Consider the following 16,837-nt stretch of genomic DNA (forward strand, 5'->3'; position numbering starts at 1 on the left):
ATGTTTGATGCCAGCTTCCTATTAGACCCACCCCCATCCCAGAACCTGCTCATCACCAAATCAAGCACCATATTAAATGGTTGATTAAAACTATGCCAAGCCTAACTCAGTATTAACAATATTTTAGAGATCTCTGGGAACATGTCTCTCAGGGCCCATTGTTTCCACCTAGCTAGAGAAGAGAAATGGTAAGAAGCAGATGGCTTCCTATGCTGTAAATTATCATGGTTCAATAATTAAAGAAGTCTGGCACTTGCTATTACCCAGATGGTTACTAACTACCAAGAAATGCCCAAACCAGAGGATCAAGGTCAGTGAGGTAATATCTTTTATTGGACCAACTTCTATTGGTGAGAAAGACAAGCCAAAGAGAACTCTTCCTCAGGTCTGGGAAAGGTACTCCGAGGGACACAGCTAATTGCAAGATGGAACAGATTGTTTAGCGTAAGTATTTGGCACACACTCTAAGGGACTGTTCAAGGTAGAGAGGCCTGTTAAAATCTCTGCAGTCATAGGACAAAATGAGAGGGTTTGTGGGTTAAAGATTGTTGCAATAAGCCATAAATCCAGTGTCTGTTCACTCCACGATTTTTAGTGTCTAGCAGAGTTATGAATTTAAGGACTGATCTGAACAGATCTGTGTCTGACCTAAGAACAGCCATACTGTGTCAGACCATCTAGCCCCAGTATCCTGTCTTCCGACTGGCCAATGCCAGGTGCCCAGAGGGAATGAACAGAACAGGTAATTATCAAGTGATCCATGCCCCGTCGCCCACTCCCAGCTTCTGACAAACAGAGGCTAGGGACACCATCCCTGCCCATCCTGGTTAATAGCCATTGATGGACCTATCCTCCATGAATTTATTTAGTTCTTTTTTGAACCCTGTTACAGTCTTGGCCTTCACAACATCCTCTGGCAAAGAGTTCCACAGGTTGACTACACATTGTAGGAAGAAATACTTCCTTTTGTTTGTTTTAAACCTGCTGCCTAGTAATTTCATTTGGTGACCCCTAGTTCTTGTGTTATGAGGATTAAATGACACTTCCTTATTTACTTTCTCCATACCAGTCATAATTTTATAGACCTCCATCATATCCCCCCCTTAGTCGTCTCTTTTCCAAGCTGACAAGTCTCAGTTTTATTTATCTTTCCTCATATATAAGCTGTTCCATACCCCTAATCATTTTTGTTGCCCTTTTCTGAACCTTTTCCAATTCCAATATATCTTTGAGGTGGGGTGACCACATCTGCACGCACTATTCAAGATGTGGGCATACCATGGATTTATATAGAGACAACATGATATTTTCTGACTTATCTATCCCTTTCCTAATGATTCCCAACATTCTGTTCGCTTTTTTGACTGCTGCTGCACATTGAGTGGATGTTTTCAGAGAACTATCCACAATGATTTCAAGATCTCCTCCTTGAGTGGTAACAGCTAATTTAGACCCCATCTTTTTATATGTATAGTTGGGATTATGTTTTTCAATGTGCATTACTTTGCATTTATCAACTCTGAATTTCTTCTGCCATTTTCTTGCCCAGTCAACCAATTTTGTGAGGTCCCTTTGTAACTCTTCCTCCTTATAGGAAACCTGCACAACTCTTCCAAAGAGGAGCCTGGGATCTTAAATTCATAATATGTGCTAACTATTTATGCTAAACAATCTCTTCCACCTTGCATTTAGCTGTGACACTCGGAGTACCTTTCCCCAGCCCTGAAGAAGAGCTCTGTGTGGCTCGAAAGCTTCTCTCTCTCTCATCAACAGAAGTTGGTCCAATAAAAGATATGATCTCACCCACCTTGCCTCTCTAATATCCTGGGACTAACATGGCTACAAACTACACTACATAAAAAACAGAGGATGTAATTTTAACTAAGCTTCTAGGACATTTTATATTACACACAAATTTCCTTTTATTCTTTGTGTTTGCCAGACCTCCCCCACCCCACCCCTTTTTTTTTTTTTTTTTTTTAAAGAACTGCTAATTTTTACTAAACCAAAAACAGGAAAACACAACTTCAGTTCTATTCGGTATCTAGTAGAATTTAGATAAGAGGATGGTATTGATAAAAATGTAATCAGTTTTGGGGTTAAGCTGCTAAAATTTAATACACTTGTTCATAAGCATCACACTAGACAGACTTTCACTCTAGCCTCTACCTTTGTTAAACCAACATGGAAAGTGAATGACAAGGGGTATGTCTACGCTGCATAAGCCTGTCCTTGAGCTCGGCTTATGTTGCATCTACACTGCAATTGTGCTAACCCAGGGTCCCAGGACCTTGCAGCACTGGAGGGTCAGAGCATGGGTCAAGCCAGGACACAAGATCCGAGCCCTATTGCTTTGCAGTATAGACGCAACCCAGCTCGACTCAGGTCCTGGGAGTCCACCAGATGTATCCCCCAATGCCATGCGACAACTTCATTAGTCCTCTCTATCCCAACAATCTGCAATCCATTCTATTAAAATGGAAGCCATTCTCCTCTTTAGTTTGCAGCAGCAGATCAGGTCAGCATTAACCCATTCTCTTCTAATCACCAATTTGCAAGCACAGTATCAGAGAGCCTCCTGGATTTGCAAGAGAGCAAACCAACAAGCCTTTTGCAAAGTGAGCTGCTTCATGATTACAGGAGCACAGCCAAATTTTGGTGAATCTCTGGTGCAAGGCAAAGTAAATTGTGTATTTCAGGAAAAGCACCAGGAATGACCATGTGTACTAGCAGATAGCTAAAAAGCTGGCACCTCTGCAGATTTTCCAGACAGGTGACCAGTGCAGCAAGCATATTAAGAGTCTGAAGAGCAAGTACCGGAAGACCAGAGATAAGAATTGCACCTCAGCTACTTGCCAACAACATTCCCATTTTATGACAACTGATGGGAGTTCTGGATGCTGCACTAAACACAGAGCCAGCAGTGCTTCATGACAACCTGGTCAGCCAGGATGGTCCCTGTTGGCCCTTGAATATCTGATGAGAGCCAGCAGCAGGCTCTCAGTGAGGAGCATAGAGTGACTCATTTAATGAAACCAGTCCAAGAGTAGGCTGTGGATCAGGATCAACAGCAAATGCTTGGTCCCTATCCGTTGAGCTTACAGAAAACCAGAGATAGACAGAAGCCGCCACCGAGCCCAGTAAACATATGACTCAAAATTGACAGTTTATTACAGTAACGGAAAGGATTTCTGCTGTAAGAAGTAATGCAAAAATGATAAGCCCCAGCTCCCAGCATGTGGCCACTAATGGCAGATTGTATCACAACGCCTTGGAATACCCCCATCACATGGAGTTCAAAAAGGCAACATGGCATTTCAAACATTCATAAACAGCTGTAAACGTTATTTCAACAGTTAAGTCACAAGATGGTTGCTAGGGCCATTCTTGTTTTCCTTTCAGTAATAAGAAATTTGCCATTCTGTAATCACTCATCCTGGGTCTATGGAACCATCTGTAAACAGTGAAGGCAGTGTATGTGTTTGGGAAACAGTCTTCTATTTCCAAATTAGTCCATTTCAGTTAGAGGTAATCCACACAGTCTGTGGGTAACAAAATCATTTCTCCAAAGTATGAGTGGGATGTCAATTTTTCCCCCAGAACTGTGCCAGGTGTGGGGTGTAGGAAAGCTGAACATTTCAGAGTGTTTGTGTGCAGAAATAATAGGGTAAGCCATGTGTGAGCTAACAGCATCATGTTCATCATGGATTCTGACCCAATCCTGGCTGATGATCACAAAATGTTTGCAGCTAAGGAGGAATTCCAGATAGTTAGTCACATTGCAGGGAAGGGTATATTTTCCAGGCCACTCTGTATAGCTGACTAGTCCACTCCACTCACAAATGTGCTGTTTGGTCACTATATGTTTAAATACTTCAGCTGCATACACTGCAGGTTTCCCTCCAGCAGTTTGGTCAGCCAATAGGGCACCATAAGAATGGTTATGTCTTCCAAAATATGAAAGGCCTGAAATGAGAGAAAAAGCCTTTTGCAGCAAGGGTGCTATACATCCCCCCCCATATGGCAATTAGATATGAAATTTTTATGAAACAGGAAAAAAGATTATAATTTTTAACTTACCATTGTCTCTGCACTTCTGTAACAGATTAACAAGGCTGTATCAGGAGACAGTATCATAGAATCATAGAATATCAGGGTTGGAAGGGACCTCAGGAGGTCATCTAGTCCAACCCCCTGCTCAAAGCAGGACCAATTCCCAACTAAATCATCCCAGCCAGGGCTTTGTCAAGCCGGGCCTTAAAAACCTCCAAGGAAGGAGATTCCACCACCTCCCTAGGTAAAGCATTCCAGTGCTTCACCACCCTCCTAGTGAAATAGTGTTTCCTAATATCCAACCTAGACCTCCCCCACTGCAACTTGAGACCATTGCTCCTTGTTCTGTCATCTGCCACCACTGAGAACAGCCGAGCTCCATCCTCTTTGGAACCCCCCCCTCAGGTAGTTGAAAGCAGCTATCAAATCCCCCCTCATTCTTCTCTTCTGGAGACTAAACAATCCCAGTTCCCTCAGCCTCTCCTCATAAGTCATGTGCTCCAGACCCCTAATCATTTTTGTTGCCCTCCGCTGGACTCTTTCCAATATTTCCACATCCTTCTTGTAGTGTGGGGCCCAAAACTGGACACAGTACTCCAGATGAGGCCTCACCAATGTCGCATGTATCAGTATGAGGACTGAATCATGCCCTTCACAATGTATCAGTTCACTCTTGAAATGTTACAATTTATATCCTTGAGATTCCACAAAAAATTGTGCTTCTCGTTTTCTCCATTTAAAAAAATGAACTAATTTAGACAATAACCCTGTTTCTTGTCCTCTTTCAGTACCCTCAAGCTATACTGCCTACTGTTCTTCAGGAACTCGATCCCTGGCCCAATATACCTTCTCAGACCATTCCAAAATGGAGCATTTCTGTGATGAAGTTATGGCTGATGTTCTTGACAGGGCAGACCAGATAACACCCAGCCTCCAGAATGCTCACCTGTGGAATGTTAGCAATAGCAATCCATCTGATCTTAATTGAAAGGGATTCTCAGGCAGCTAGGATCCAAACCATTTGGAATTCCAGAACTTTTTTTGGGAGAACAGAGATAGTTGTGAGAGGCACAGAACCTCACATACCTATTGTACTGGTCCCTCAGAATACTTTAGATATGTGAGAGGGTCACTGTTACAGCATATATTTTATATTAAAAAAATTAAGTGAACAAGTTCTAGATTCGCAGCTTTGCAGACAAGTTCTTCCCACTGTACTGGTACAGCTCAGAAAACAGAGCTCCTATACGCCACCCTCCAGCATGCCACCCTGATCAGAAAGGAACACTCCAAGGATCAAGAGGACTACAGTCTCTAGGCCTATACTGAGATTGTCAAGTGTGTTAAATGCAATGGTGTTTTGGGGAAATATTAATACTTGTCCACTATGCTCTGGACTAAGGTCACCGATCCATTTCACAGATGTCTCGAACAGCCATAAGGATGTACTTTTCATCCACTACTGACCTAGGCCAAAGTAGTAGTTAACCACACACAGGCTAATTAAATTTATTTACTTAAAAGCTAAGTTATCCATAGGGAGTGAATCTAGGACAGTTAATCTACAGAAAACAAGCCATTTTAGCTAGAGAATTAGAACTTTTCAATGCACCTGGCTGTTTAACATGTCCATGTAAGTGGACAGTTGCCACAAATTGAACTTAGATACATCCACAATCTGTTTGTGGCATACAGCTACCTTTTATGTGCTAGTACCTTAAGAGTTCAGTTATTCAGTGCACAGCACAATTTTGCCTATTACAATGGGACTGGCGCCAGGTGCTACCAAAATACAAACAAACGAGTTAAACAGAGCATTGTCAGCCTGAACCTCTATAAAGTCTAATTCTAAATCTAATCATTTTTCCCCATTTCAGGATTACAAGTGACAAAATTATTCCACTAGATTATTTATGATTATTAGAAATACCAAGGAAGCCACACGAGAAAATGATAAGATTTTGGTGTTTTATTTTGTTGTAAAATGCTTAGAGATTAAAAGGCACTAATACAAAAGAATATTTTGTGGCAGAGGGAAGATTATTTCCATTTCCTTTCTCCTCCCCTGCTATACCTCTCCCAACTAAAATTTTCCGGTTTTCTTGCCACCTAGTATTAAAATGGTATTTGTAAAATGAAAACCACTAAAGTAGTAAAATATTTGTATTAGAATTAGCATCACTGTAACCAACAAGAGGCGATGCAATTTTAGACTTCTTTTGGTAAGTAGTGAGCACATCGTAGAAGAGCTGGTCATAGGAAATAACCTTGGATCGAGTAATCATGAGTTGATTTGGTTTAAATTAAATGGAAGGATAAACAAAACCAGGTCAACTCTGATTTTTTATTTCTAAAGGGCAGACTTTGGGAGATTAAGGGAATTAATTAAAGAAGTCAACTGAACTGAAGAGCTCAAGAACTTAAAAGTGGACAAAGCTTGCACTTCCTTAAAATCAACTATAAAAAAAAACTATCTGAAATTTGCATCCCAAATGTGATGCTGTATGGAATCTGAGGGACACTTTATGTTATCATTGATCCCATTATTGTAAAATTGCAAGGAATCTGACCAGATATGCCATGAAAGGTGTCGGTGAAAATGATATGATTTGCAAAGTATGATCATCTTGTTTATATGTTTGTATCACCTTTGTATTATGAGTTACAGATATGTAGGGTATATCCGTATTTCCAAACTGGTGCTGTCTCTCTGGGTGACACCCCCAGACAAAATGCCATCAGCGGTAGGCCTGCTTGATGGCCCATCAAGGGACATCAGCTGTACAATGAACCCATTGAAGGGAGCCAAAGACTATACCTTATGATTCAGCAAGGCATGCAGGGACATGCCTATGGAGAAAACTCTAAGGCCTTTCAATGCCATGTGCTCTGAGTTTGTGTTTGAGACAAAGGAAGTACCAGACACATGGCAAAAGGACTATAAAGGGCAGCTGCATCATCTCCATTTTGTCTTCAATCCTGCTTCTTACCTCTGGAGTAACTTTTCTACAAACTGAAGCTCCGAACAAAGAACTGAATGACTCATTCAAGTTGTGGATGTGTTCCAGAGGGATTTTCAAGCCAGCAAACTCACAAATACAGCTAACCTGATATATGGACTTTGAAGTCTTTGTATGTATGTGACTGCTTTACCATTTAACAACTCTTCTTGTTCTTTCTTTTTTCTTTATAATAAACCTTTAGTTTTAGATGCTAAAGGACTGGCTGGCAGTGTGATATTTTGGGTAAGATCCAAACCTATAATGACCTGGTAACGTGGCTGGGGTCAGAAAAACATTTTTTATATGTGAGCAGAGTTTTAAAATAACTTCAATATTTTTGTTCAATATCTTCATTAATGATTTGGAGGATGGCGTGGACTGCACCCTCAGCAAGTTTGCAGATGACACTAAACTGGGAGGCGTGGTAGATACGCTGGAGGGTAGGGATAGAATACAGAGGGACCTAGACAAATTAGAGGATTGGGCCAAAAGAAATCTGATGAGGTTCAACAAGGACAACTGCAGAGTCCTGCACTTAGGACAGAAGAATCCCATGCACTACTATAGACTAGGGACCGAGGGGCTAGGAAGCAGTTCTGCAGAAAAGGACCTAGGGGTTACAGTGGACGAGAAGCTGGATATGAGCCGATAGTGTGCCCTTGTTGCCAAGAAGGCTAACAGCATTTTGGGCTGTATAAGTAGGGGCATTGCCAGCAGATCGAGGGACGTGATCATTCCCCTCCATTCGACATTGGTGAGGCCTCATCTGGAGTACTGTGTCCAGTTTTGGGCCCCACACTACAAGAAGGATGTGGAAAAATCGGAAAGAGTCCAGCGGAGGGCAACAAAAATGATTAGGGGGCTGGAGCACATGACTTATGAGGAGAGGCTGAGGGAACTGGGATTGTTTAGTCTGCAGAAGAATGAGGGGGGATTTGATAGCTGCTTTCAACTACCAGAAAGGGGGTTCCAAAGAGAATGGATCTAGACTGTTCTCAGTGGTAGCAGATGACAGAACAAGGAGTAATGGTCTCAAATTGCAGTGGGGAAGGTCTAGGCTGGATATTAGGAAAAACTTTTTCACTAGGAGGGTGGTGAAGCACTGGAATGGGTTACCTAGGGAGGTGGTGGAATCTCCTTCCTTAGAGGTTTTTAAGATAAGGCTTGACAAAGCCCTGGCTGGGATGATTTAATTGGGGATTGGACCTGCTTTGAGCAGGGGGTTGGACTAGATGACCTCCTGAGGTCCCTTCCAACCCTGATATTCTATGATTCTATGATTCTCACTGTACTGGACCTAGGTGTTGATTGGGAGCCAGAGAACTGGAATGCAATAAAGGGGATTGTGAGATTCCTTTTTTGTTTGTGTGCTTCTTGATAACCAGTGTGGGGATCAGAAGCACAATTTGTGACTGGTTGAAGAGTTTAACTTCAGTGTTAACCACCAGTCTTTGGGAGAATCTGCTTTCCCTTTTGCAGCCTGCCCTGACCTTGGTATTTTCAGTGAGGGCTGCCCCAGGCACTATGGGTCACACCAAGCAAGGGGGGAAATCTTGCAGGGAAAGGATCCCGACCGAGCTGGATGACTAGCCTCCACAAAATGGTTATTAGGAGTAAACAGGGAATGGAAAAAGGAGTTGATCAAAAAAAGCTACATCATGGAGATGAGAAAATGCATGTATAAAGTGGGAACTGCTAGCAGTTAGGCAAAATTAGCTTTCAACAAGGAAATAAAAATAAATAAGACTTTTTTAGAATAAGGAAAAATGAGGCTGGGCCACTATGCAGTCTGACTGGGAAGGAGATTATCTTTAATCTAGGTATGACCCAAAAACTAAATGAATACTTTGCCGTAGTTTTCAAAAAGGATGATAATATGGAACTTTAGCTGGCACATGAGTTTGCTAGTCTGGTAGCAATGATTTTTAAATAGGCTATTTATTTGACGATAGTACCGTACGACTGGACAGTAGCTAATGTTGTACCTATTTTTAGGGAATAAAAAGTGATCTGGGCAATTGCAGACCTGTTAGTCTGACCTCAGTAGTATGCAAGGCTTTAGAACAAATTGTGAAGGAAGGAAATAAATTAACTTAAATAGAGGTAAATGGGGTGTAATACAACATGGGTTTATCACAGGCAGATCACGCCAGGCTAATCTGATTTCCTTCTTTGAGACAATAACTGCTTTTTAGATAAGGGAAATTCACTTGGACTTTAGTAAGGCATGAGAAAGCACCACATAGAAAATTATTAGTTAAATTAGATAAAATGGGGATCAGTACAAGCACTGTAAGGCAGATAAGGAATGGCTAAAGGGAAAATGGGGATCAGTACAAGCATTGTAAGCTGGATAAGGAACTGGCTAAAGGGCAGAAGGCAACAGGTTGTCCTGAAAGGTGAAGTATCAGACTGAAGGAAGGCTTCTAGTGAAGTTCCTCAAAGATCAGTCTTGGGACCAATCTTATTCAGTACTTTTATTAATGACTTTGGCACAAAAAGTAGGTGTGCGCTAATGAAATTTGAGACACAAGGTTAGTGAGGTAATATCTTTTATTGGATCAACTTCTGTTGATGAAAGAGAGAAGCTTTTGAGCTACACAGGTACTTTTCTCAGTCCTAAAGACTCTATGTAGCTCAAAAACTTGTCTCTTTCACCAACAGAAGTTGGTCTAATAACAGATATTACCTCACCCACCTTCTTAATCTAATATCCTGGGCCCAACACAACTACAAAAACCACTGCAAACTACTAACAAAATTTGCTCATGATACAATGTTGGGAGGCATCTTCAATACAGAGGAGGATCAAATATTATACAGGACATTGTGGATGACCTTGAACACCGAAGTGACAGAAATGGGATGAAATTCAGTTGTGACAAAGTCAGGCACTTATAAGAAGAATTTCTGCTACAAGCTGGAGGCTCATGAGGTGGAAGTAACAGAGGAAGAGAGACCTGGGGGTGGGAGTCGATCACACGAAGACTGAGTCACCAATGTGATCCAGCTATGAAAAAGGCAAATATGATCCTAGCAAATATTAGGCAAGGCATTTCCAGCAGAGAGAGAGAGAAAGAAATATTAATGCCATTGTATGAGGCATTGGTAAGATCTCATTTGGAATACTGTGTACAATTCTGATCACTCATATTCAAGAAAGATTAAATTAATCTGGAACCGGTTCAGAGAAGAGCTACTAGGATGATTAGGGGACTGGAGGGCCTATCTTATAAGAGGAGACTGGAAGGGCTTGGCTTGTTTAGTCTAGCAAAACAAAGGCTGAGAGGGGATATGTTCTCTATAAATACTTTGGGGCCAGGGTAAACATCAGGGAGGGTGAAGAGCTAAGTAAGCTCAAGGACAATGTAGCACAGTGGTCAGCAACCTTTCAGAAGTGGTGTGCCGAGTCTTCATTTATTCACTCTAATTTAAGGTTTTGCGTGCCAGTAATACATTTTAACGTTTTTAGAAGGTCTCTTTCTCTAAGTCTATAATATATAACTAAACTATTGTTGTATGTAAAGTAAATAAGGTTTTTAAAATGTTTAAGAAGCTTCATTTAAAATTAAATTAAAATGCAGAGCCCCCCAGACCAGTGGCCAGGACCCGGGCAGTATGAGTGCCACTGAAAATCAGCTCATGTGCCGCCTTCGGCACGCATGCCATAGGTTGCCTACCCCTGATGTAGCACAAGAACAAATGGATATAAACTGGCTATGAACAAATTCAGACTGGAAGTTAGAAGATTTCTAACCATCAGAGAGGTGAAGTTCTGAAATTGTCCCCTTCCCCGTCCCCAAAAAAATAGTTGTGGGGGCAAACAACTTAATTAGTTTTAGAAGAGCTGACAAATTTTTTGAGTGCACTTGTATGACGGGGTTGCTTGTGACAGTAGGCGGCAGGGTTCAACAGCCCTGGGGCTCACTTTCAGTTTGTGTCTTGTTTCTAACAGCTCGTGCTTCATGGTTTCAACTAGGCACCTGCAGAGTTCATGAAGGGTTATCCCCACCCCCCACCAATGTATTTTGGGAGTTTTATCACCATCAGGGATGGCTACGACTGGGGATGGGAAACCAGGCAGGGTGTTCCAAGGCTTTGAGATAGCACCAAGTAGTCTCTCTCCCAGGTGCTTGGCTAGCTAGTTCTTGCTCACATACTCAGGGTCTGATTGATCACCATTTGTGGGGTTGGGAAGTAATTTTCCCCCAGGTCAGATTCATCTTCCCCTGCAGTGTGTGGATGAGGGTCACTTTCCAGGATTTTCTGGGTATATCTCATTTAATCATTTCTATGCCATTGCGAGGGCCTCCTATTCTCTGCCTGTAGCACATAATAGTCTAGTCTCCCGGGGAATGTAATATTTTGGTCTAATTCCAGTTGCTGACTTTAATGCAGAGTGCTGGTTGCCTATGATATACAGGAGATCAGAACAGATGATCTGGTGGTCCCTTCCAGCCCTAAACCCTGACTCTGAGATATGGCAATTTCCTCCATTATCATTAAAAATCCTGTCTGAATTCAGTTTAAATAGACTTTGAAGTCCATTGTATTAAAAACACAAAGTTTATGTATTATTGTGGAATTGTATGTAACTTCTATAGGGGAGAGACGTGACTAATGCAAACCTTGGGAAGAGTCAGAGCTTCAAAGGACCATTTGAAACAATGAGCTAGACAAGAATGAACTTTATGAACCTGTAACCTTGGAAAACCCTTTGGTGGGTTTTGAAGGATCGATCACCTGCCAAAGCCCTTATTTGAATCGGGGGTGATCTCTGGTAAGCTTATTAGCATGCATGTAGGGTTTTTTATTGTTTTTATTATGTTTTTTCTGTAATGCTTTCACCTTAAGAAAAAGCGTGCTCGCTTAAAAAGAGCTGTGTGCCAACTTATACCTGTGGGCAATTACACTGTTTATGGCCTCTGAAGAGCATGCAAAGCAGGACTCCTTAGGAAGTCTGACTTGCTGAGGAACTCATTGTAGGAGGGAAGTGTACAGCCTGGAAAACCCTGGTCAGGAGGAAGAGAAATACAGGTCTCCATGCAAGAGACGTGACAACTGAGGGGCTGGGAGCTTAAAGAGGGTGCCCCCAAGTGATTACGGAGGAAGAATACAGGTGTAGCTGACCTGAACTGTGACAATTAATATTGTCCATATTAAACTTTAAAAGGAAATGGGACATTCTTGTCCGGGTATAAAGCTGGCAGAATAGGGATGCTGTAGATTTGTAGCATATTTTATAGACTTTAGCTACCAAAGTTCCATTCAGAATCTGCAATTCAATTTTATCCCTTGTGATTAGCCATAGCCACTTCAACACACAGTTGAACTTCTAGCAACCTGAGCACTATACATCATCTTAATTACTGAGCTGCCTGAAATTTGCAATTCTTCAAGGTAGAAGTGTTCAATAAATATTTCTGTTCTGAAATTGGGAAAAAACTATGTAGCCATGTCATATACGATGCAATACTTTCCATTCTGATAGTAACTCAGGAGGAGCTTAATAAGAACATAAGAACGGCCATACTGGGTCAGACCAAAGGTCCATCTAGTCCAGTATCCTATCTTCCGACAGCAGCCAATTGCAGGGGTCCCAGAGGGAATGAACAGAACAGGTAATCACCAAGTGATCCAGCCCCTGCTGCCCACTCCCAGCTTCTGGCAAACAGAGGCTAGGGACACCATCCCTGCCCATCCTGGTTAATAGCCATTGATGGACCTATCCTCCATGAATTTATTTAGTTCTTTTTTGAACCCTGTTACAGTCTTGGCCTTCACAACATCCTCTGGCAAAGAGTTCCACAGGTTGACTACACATTGTAGGAAGAAATACTTCCTTTTGTTTGTTTTAAACCTGCTGCCTAGTAATTTCATTTGGTGACCCCTAGTTCTTGTCTTATGAGAGCAAGTAAATAACACTTCCTTATTTACTTTCTCCACCACAGTCATGATTTTATAGACTTCAATCATATCCCCCCTTAGTTGTCTCTTGGAAAAGACCCAGTCTTATTAATCTCTCCTCACAGAGCAGCTACAAAACAGCAGCTACTAAAGTTAGACATTTTTATGTCAGCAGACTCGGAAAACTTGTTTCCAAGAGTTTTACAAGAGCTGCCGAGGAACTCTCTGGACTGAAAGTTGATTTTCAATAACTCTTGGAATACCGGGGAAATTCCAGAAGACTGGGAGAAAGCTAATGTCATGTCAATATTTAAAAGAGGTAAATGGGACACCTCTCAGGTAATTACGGGCCTGTCAGCTTGACATTGATCCTGGGCAAAACAATGAAGCAGCTGATATAGGACTCTATTAATAAAGAATTAAAGGAGGGTAATATAATCAACGCCAATTAACATGGGTTCATGGACAATAGAACTTGTCAAACTAACTTGACTAGATAGATAAGGATTACAAGTTTGGTTAATAAAGGTAACAGTATCAGAGGGGTAGCTGTGTTAAGTCTGTATCCACAAAAACGACAAGGAGTCCTGTGGCACCTTAAAGACTAACAGAATTATTTGGGCATAAGCTTTCGTAAGTAAAAGCCCACTTCTTCCGATGCATGATGTGTTGATGTAATATACCTGGACTTCAGTAAGGCATTTAACTTGGTACTGCATGACATTTTGACTAAAAACCTAGAATGATACAAAATGAAGATGGCACACATTAAATAGATTAAAAACTGGCTAACTGACAGGTCCCAAAACATACTTGTAAACAGGGAATCATCATTAAGCAGGTGTTTTTAGTGGGGTCCAGCAGAGATTGGTACTTGGCCCTAATCTACTTATTTTTAATCAATGACTTGGAAGACAACAAACTAAGCACTGATTAAATTTTCAGGTGACGAAGACTGGGGGAGTGGCAAATAATAGAGAGGACAGGTCACTGATACAGAGCAATCTGGGTCGCTTGGTAAGCTGGGCCCAAGCAAACAATACATGTTTCAATACAGCCAACTGAAAGGTCATACATCTCATAACAAAGAATGTAGGCTGTACTTACAGGATCAGGGATTCTAACCTGGGAAGCAATGATTCTGAAAGACTTGGGAGTCATGATGGATAATCAGCTGAACATGAGCTCCCATTGCAACACTATAGCTGAAAGGACTAATGTGATGCTTAGATGTTTAAACTGGATTACCTAGTAGCAATAGGGAGATCATACAACTACTATATTTGGCACAGATGTAACCGCTACTGACATACTTTGTTGATAAATTGGAGGGAGTTCAGAGAAGAGCCACAAGAATGATTACAGAATTGGAATACATCCCTTACAGTCAAAGACTAAAGGAGCTTAATTTATCTTAACAAAAGAAAAAAGTTAAGGGGTCACTTGATCATAGTCTATGAGTACCTACACAAGGAACAAATTTGATAATAAAGGTCTCTTCAACCTCGCAGACAAAGGTATATAACAAGATCCCATGGGTGGCAAAGGTGCAAATTTTTAACAGTGAGGTGAATTATCTATTGGAACAACTTACCAAGGGTTGTGCTGAATCTCCATCACTGGCAATTTTTAAATCAAGACTGGATCTTTTTCTAAAAGATCTGCTCTAGCTCAATCAGGAATTAATTCAAGGAATTCCTATGGCCTGTGGTATGCAGAAGGGGTCAGAATAAATTATCACAATGGCCCCTTCTGGCCTTATCTATGAACCTGTAGACCAGAGGTTCTCAAACTGTGGTACGTGTACCACCTGTAGCATGTAAACTTTATGTTCCATCTATTCACTTTACAATAATTTAAGAAAGCAGTATGGGAAGCAAAGTTTGAGACCTGCTGTTTTAAACCATTACAAAAGCAGATTTTTACTACTTTGCTATGTGTTTTCTGTGTTGTGGCAACATCCATGTGTACAATCTATAAGTCCCCTCTCTGCTGTCAGCCTGGGGACAAACTTGATGAAGCATTTAAGGCACTACCCCCATCCTTAGCAGCTTGCCACACACTTCTCCTCAGTGGAAATATTCCAAAGCTACAGAAATAGAGTACATTCCCCTGCATTCCCCATCTAGCCCCTGGCTGAGCCAATCCACCCTGGGAGGTGCACTGATATTATCTCATTATGGGAAACATTTAGCAATTTAAGAAATTTGTTTTTCTGTGATGCAGCCACAACCATTGTGCATGCTGGGTATGATCAACAGTGCTTGGACAATCTTCCTTTCCTCCCTATATGTGGTTAGAGGCTAAGGGAGAAGGTAAGGCAATAGGATGGGCAAGACTCATCTCAGAACCTTATGTCTAAAAGCAGCATTAGCCAGTAATACCTGGTTGAGGTGGCAGTACCTAGAGAAAGTGTCAACTGAGCACCAGGTAGCTCAGCAGTGTTCAGGAACAGAGGCTTCCCCCTCTCAGCCCAGAAGCTGGCTACCACTCTGGCAGAATGGGCCTTGAGCTTCTTAGGACAGGAAAGATCTGCTAAAGCATAACAATGCTAGGTCTGATCCAGTAACAAGTGACATGAGATGCCATTCCCTCCAACATGGAAATCTTCAAAAAGGATGAAAATGGAACAGGATTTCTAGAAGCCAGCTGTCACAGAAAGATGGTAAGACAATGTTACCCTGCTCACTGATGCCACCCCGTATATAGATTCTATTCTATAGAGGTGCTTATACCACCATCACCACTTTAGTGTCCGAGCACCACATGTACTGAGCTTGAACAGCATTATGATGAGAGGTAGTCACACGTGGATAATAGTCATGTGATTTTTGACAAAAACAAATTTAAAAGAAAATGGAGTAATGCTAATTGGAAAATAATACCTATGACTTCTCATCTGCACATATAAATAGCAAAAACAGTCTGCTATAGAACAAGCCAGCAAGAGAATGTTTCCCATTCCCACATCCCCACACTAGTTCCCCAGTCCTCAAATCAGTTACCGAAAAAAGCTATTATGTAGTTTTGGTTATTATAAATTGTTTTTGTGCTCAGCACTTAATCACTTCTCATTGCTACATGCTCCTATATATTAGATTTCTAGAGAAATAGTATTTAATTTTACTTTTTTTAAAAAAGGAAGTATGAGTGGACAGTTTATAAACCAACAAAAGTTATAATCCAACTCTTCTCTACAGCATGCTTGAGAAGACTCACCTGACGAATGGCCAATACTCCCTGGGGATCTACAGTCAGTTCTGCTAAATGAACGCCAAATTCTGCAAGAAAGAATATCTAAAATGAGACTAAGAATAGAATATCTAATTGAGACTAAGAATAGAATTAACATTCGCATCAAGAGATTTAAGCCAACAGCACAGTATAAATCACAAAAGGATTTTAGCCTGCATCTTCTGGAAGGCACAATGCTGACAAAGTGAGTTATATGCATGAAGGAGAAGACAGCCCCATAGAGTAGCTTCTCTGCTGAATTGAAGGCATCCAAATTCTCCCCCTCTCAAACAGAGTTTTTTATAACTGCTTTTTAGTCTAAGTGAAAGACTGTAAGGACAAAAAAAAGAATTTTGTTACCAATTTAAGTTACTATAGACTTATGCGCAAACAATGACATTAAGTGAACACCTGCACAGAAGCTATGAAAAAGATTCACAGATGGAGCTATATGTAGTGCCCTACCAAACTCATGATCCATTTTGGTCAATTTCACAGTCATAGGATTTTAAAAATCGTAAATTTCATAATTTCAGCTATTTTAAGCTGAACTTTCAGGATGTTGTAATTGTAGGGGTCATGACCCAAAAATGAGTTGCGGAGGAATCGCAAGGTTATTGGGGGGGTGGGGGGGGAGAAAA

At 41.2% G+C, this 16,837-nt stretch overlaps 1 protein-coding gene across 1 annotated transcript in view; it reads right to left on the reverse strand.

Annotated features, from left to right (window-relative positions):
• IPO9 (importin 9) overlaps positions 1–16,837 on the reverse strand; it is a 194,319-nt gene that overhangs the window by 145,572 nt on the left and 31,910 nt on the right. The window contains exon 2 of the mRNA XM_065403806.1: positions 16,182–16,243. Coding sequence (XP_065259878.1) covers positions 16,182–16,243 — 62 coding nt within the window. The remainder of the gene's footprint in view (positions 1–16,181; positions 16,244–16,837) is intronic.

Source organism: Emys orbicularis, chromosome 4 (assembly GCF_028017835.1).
Source record: "Emys orbicularis isolate rEmyOrb1 chromosome 4, rEmyOrb1.hap1, whole genome shotgun sequence".
NCBI lineage: Eukaryota > Metazoa > Chordata > Testudines > Emydidae > Emys > Emys orbicularis.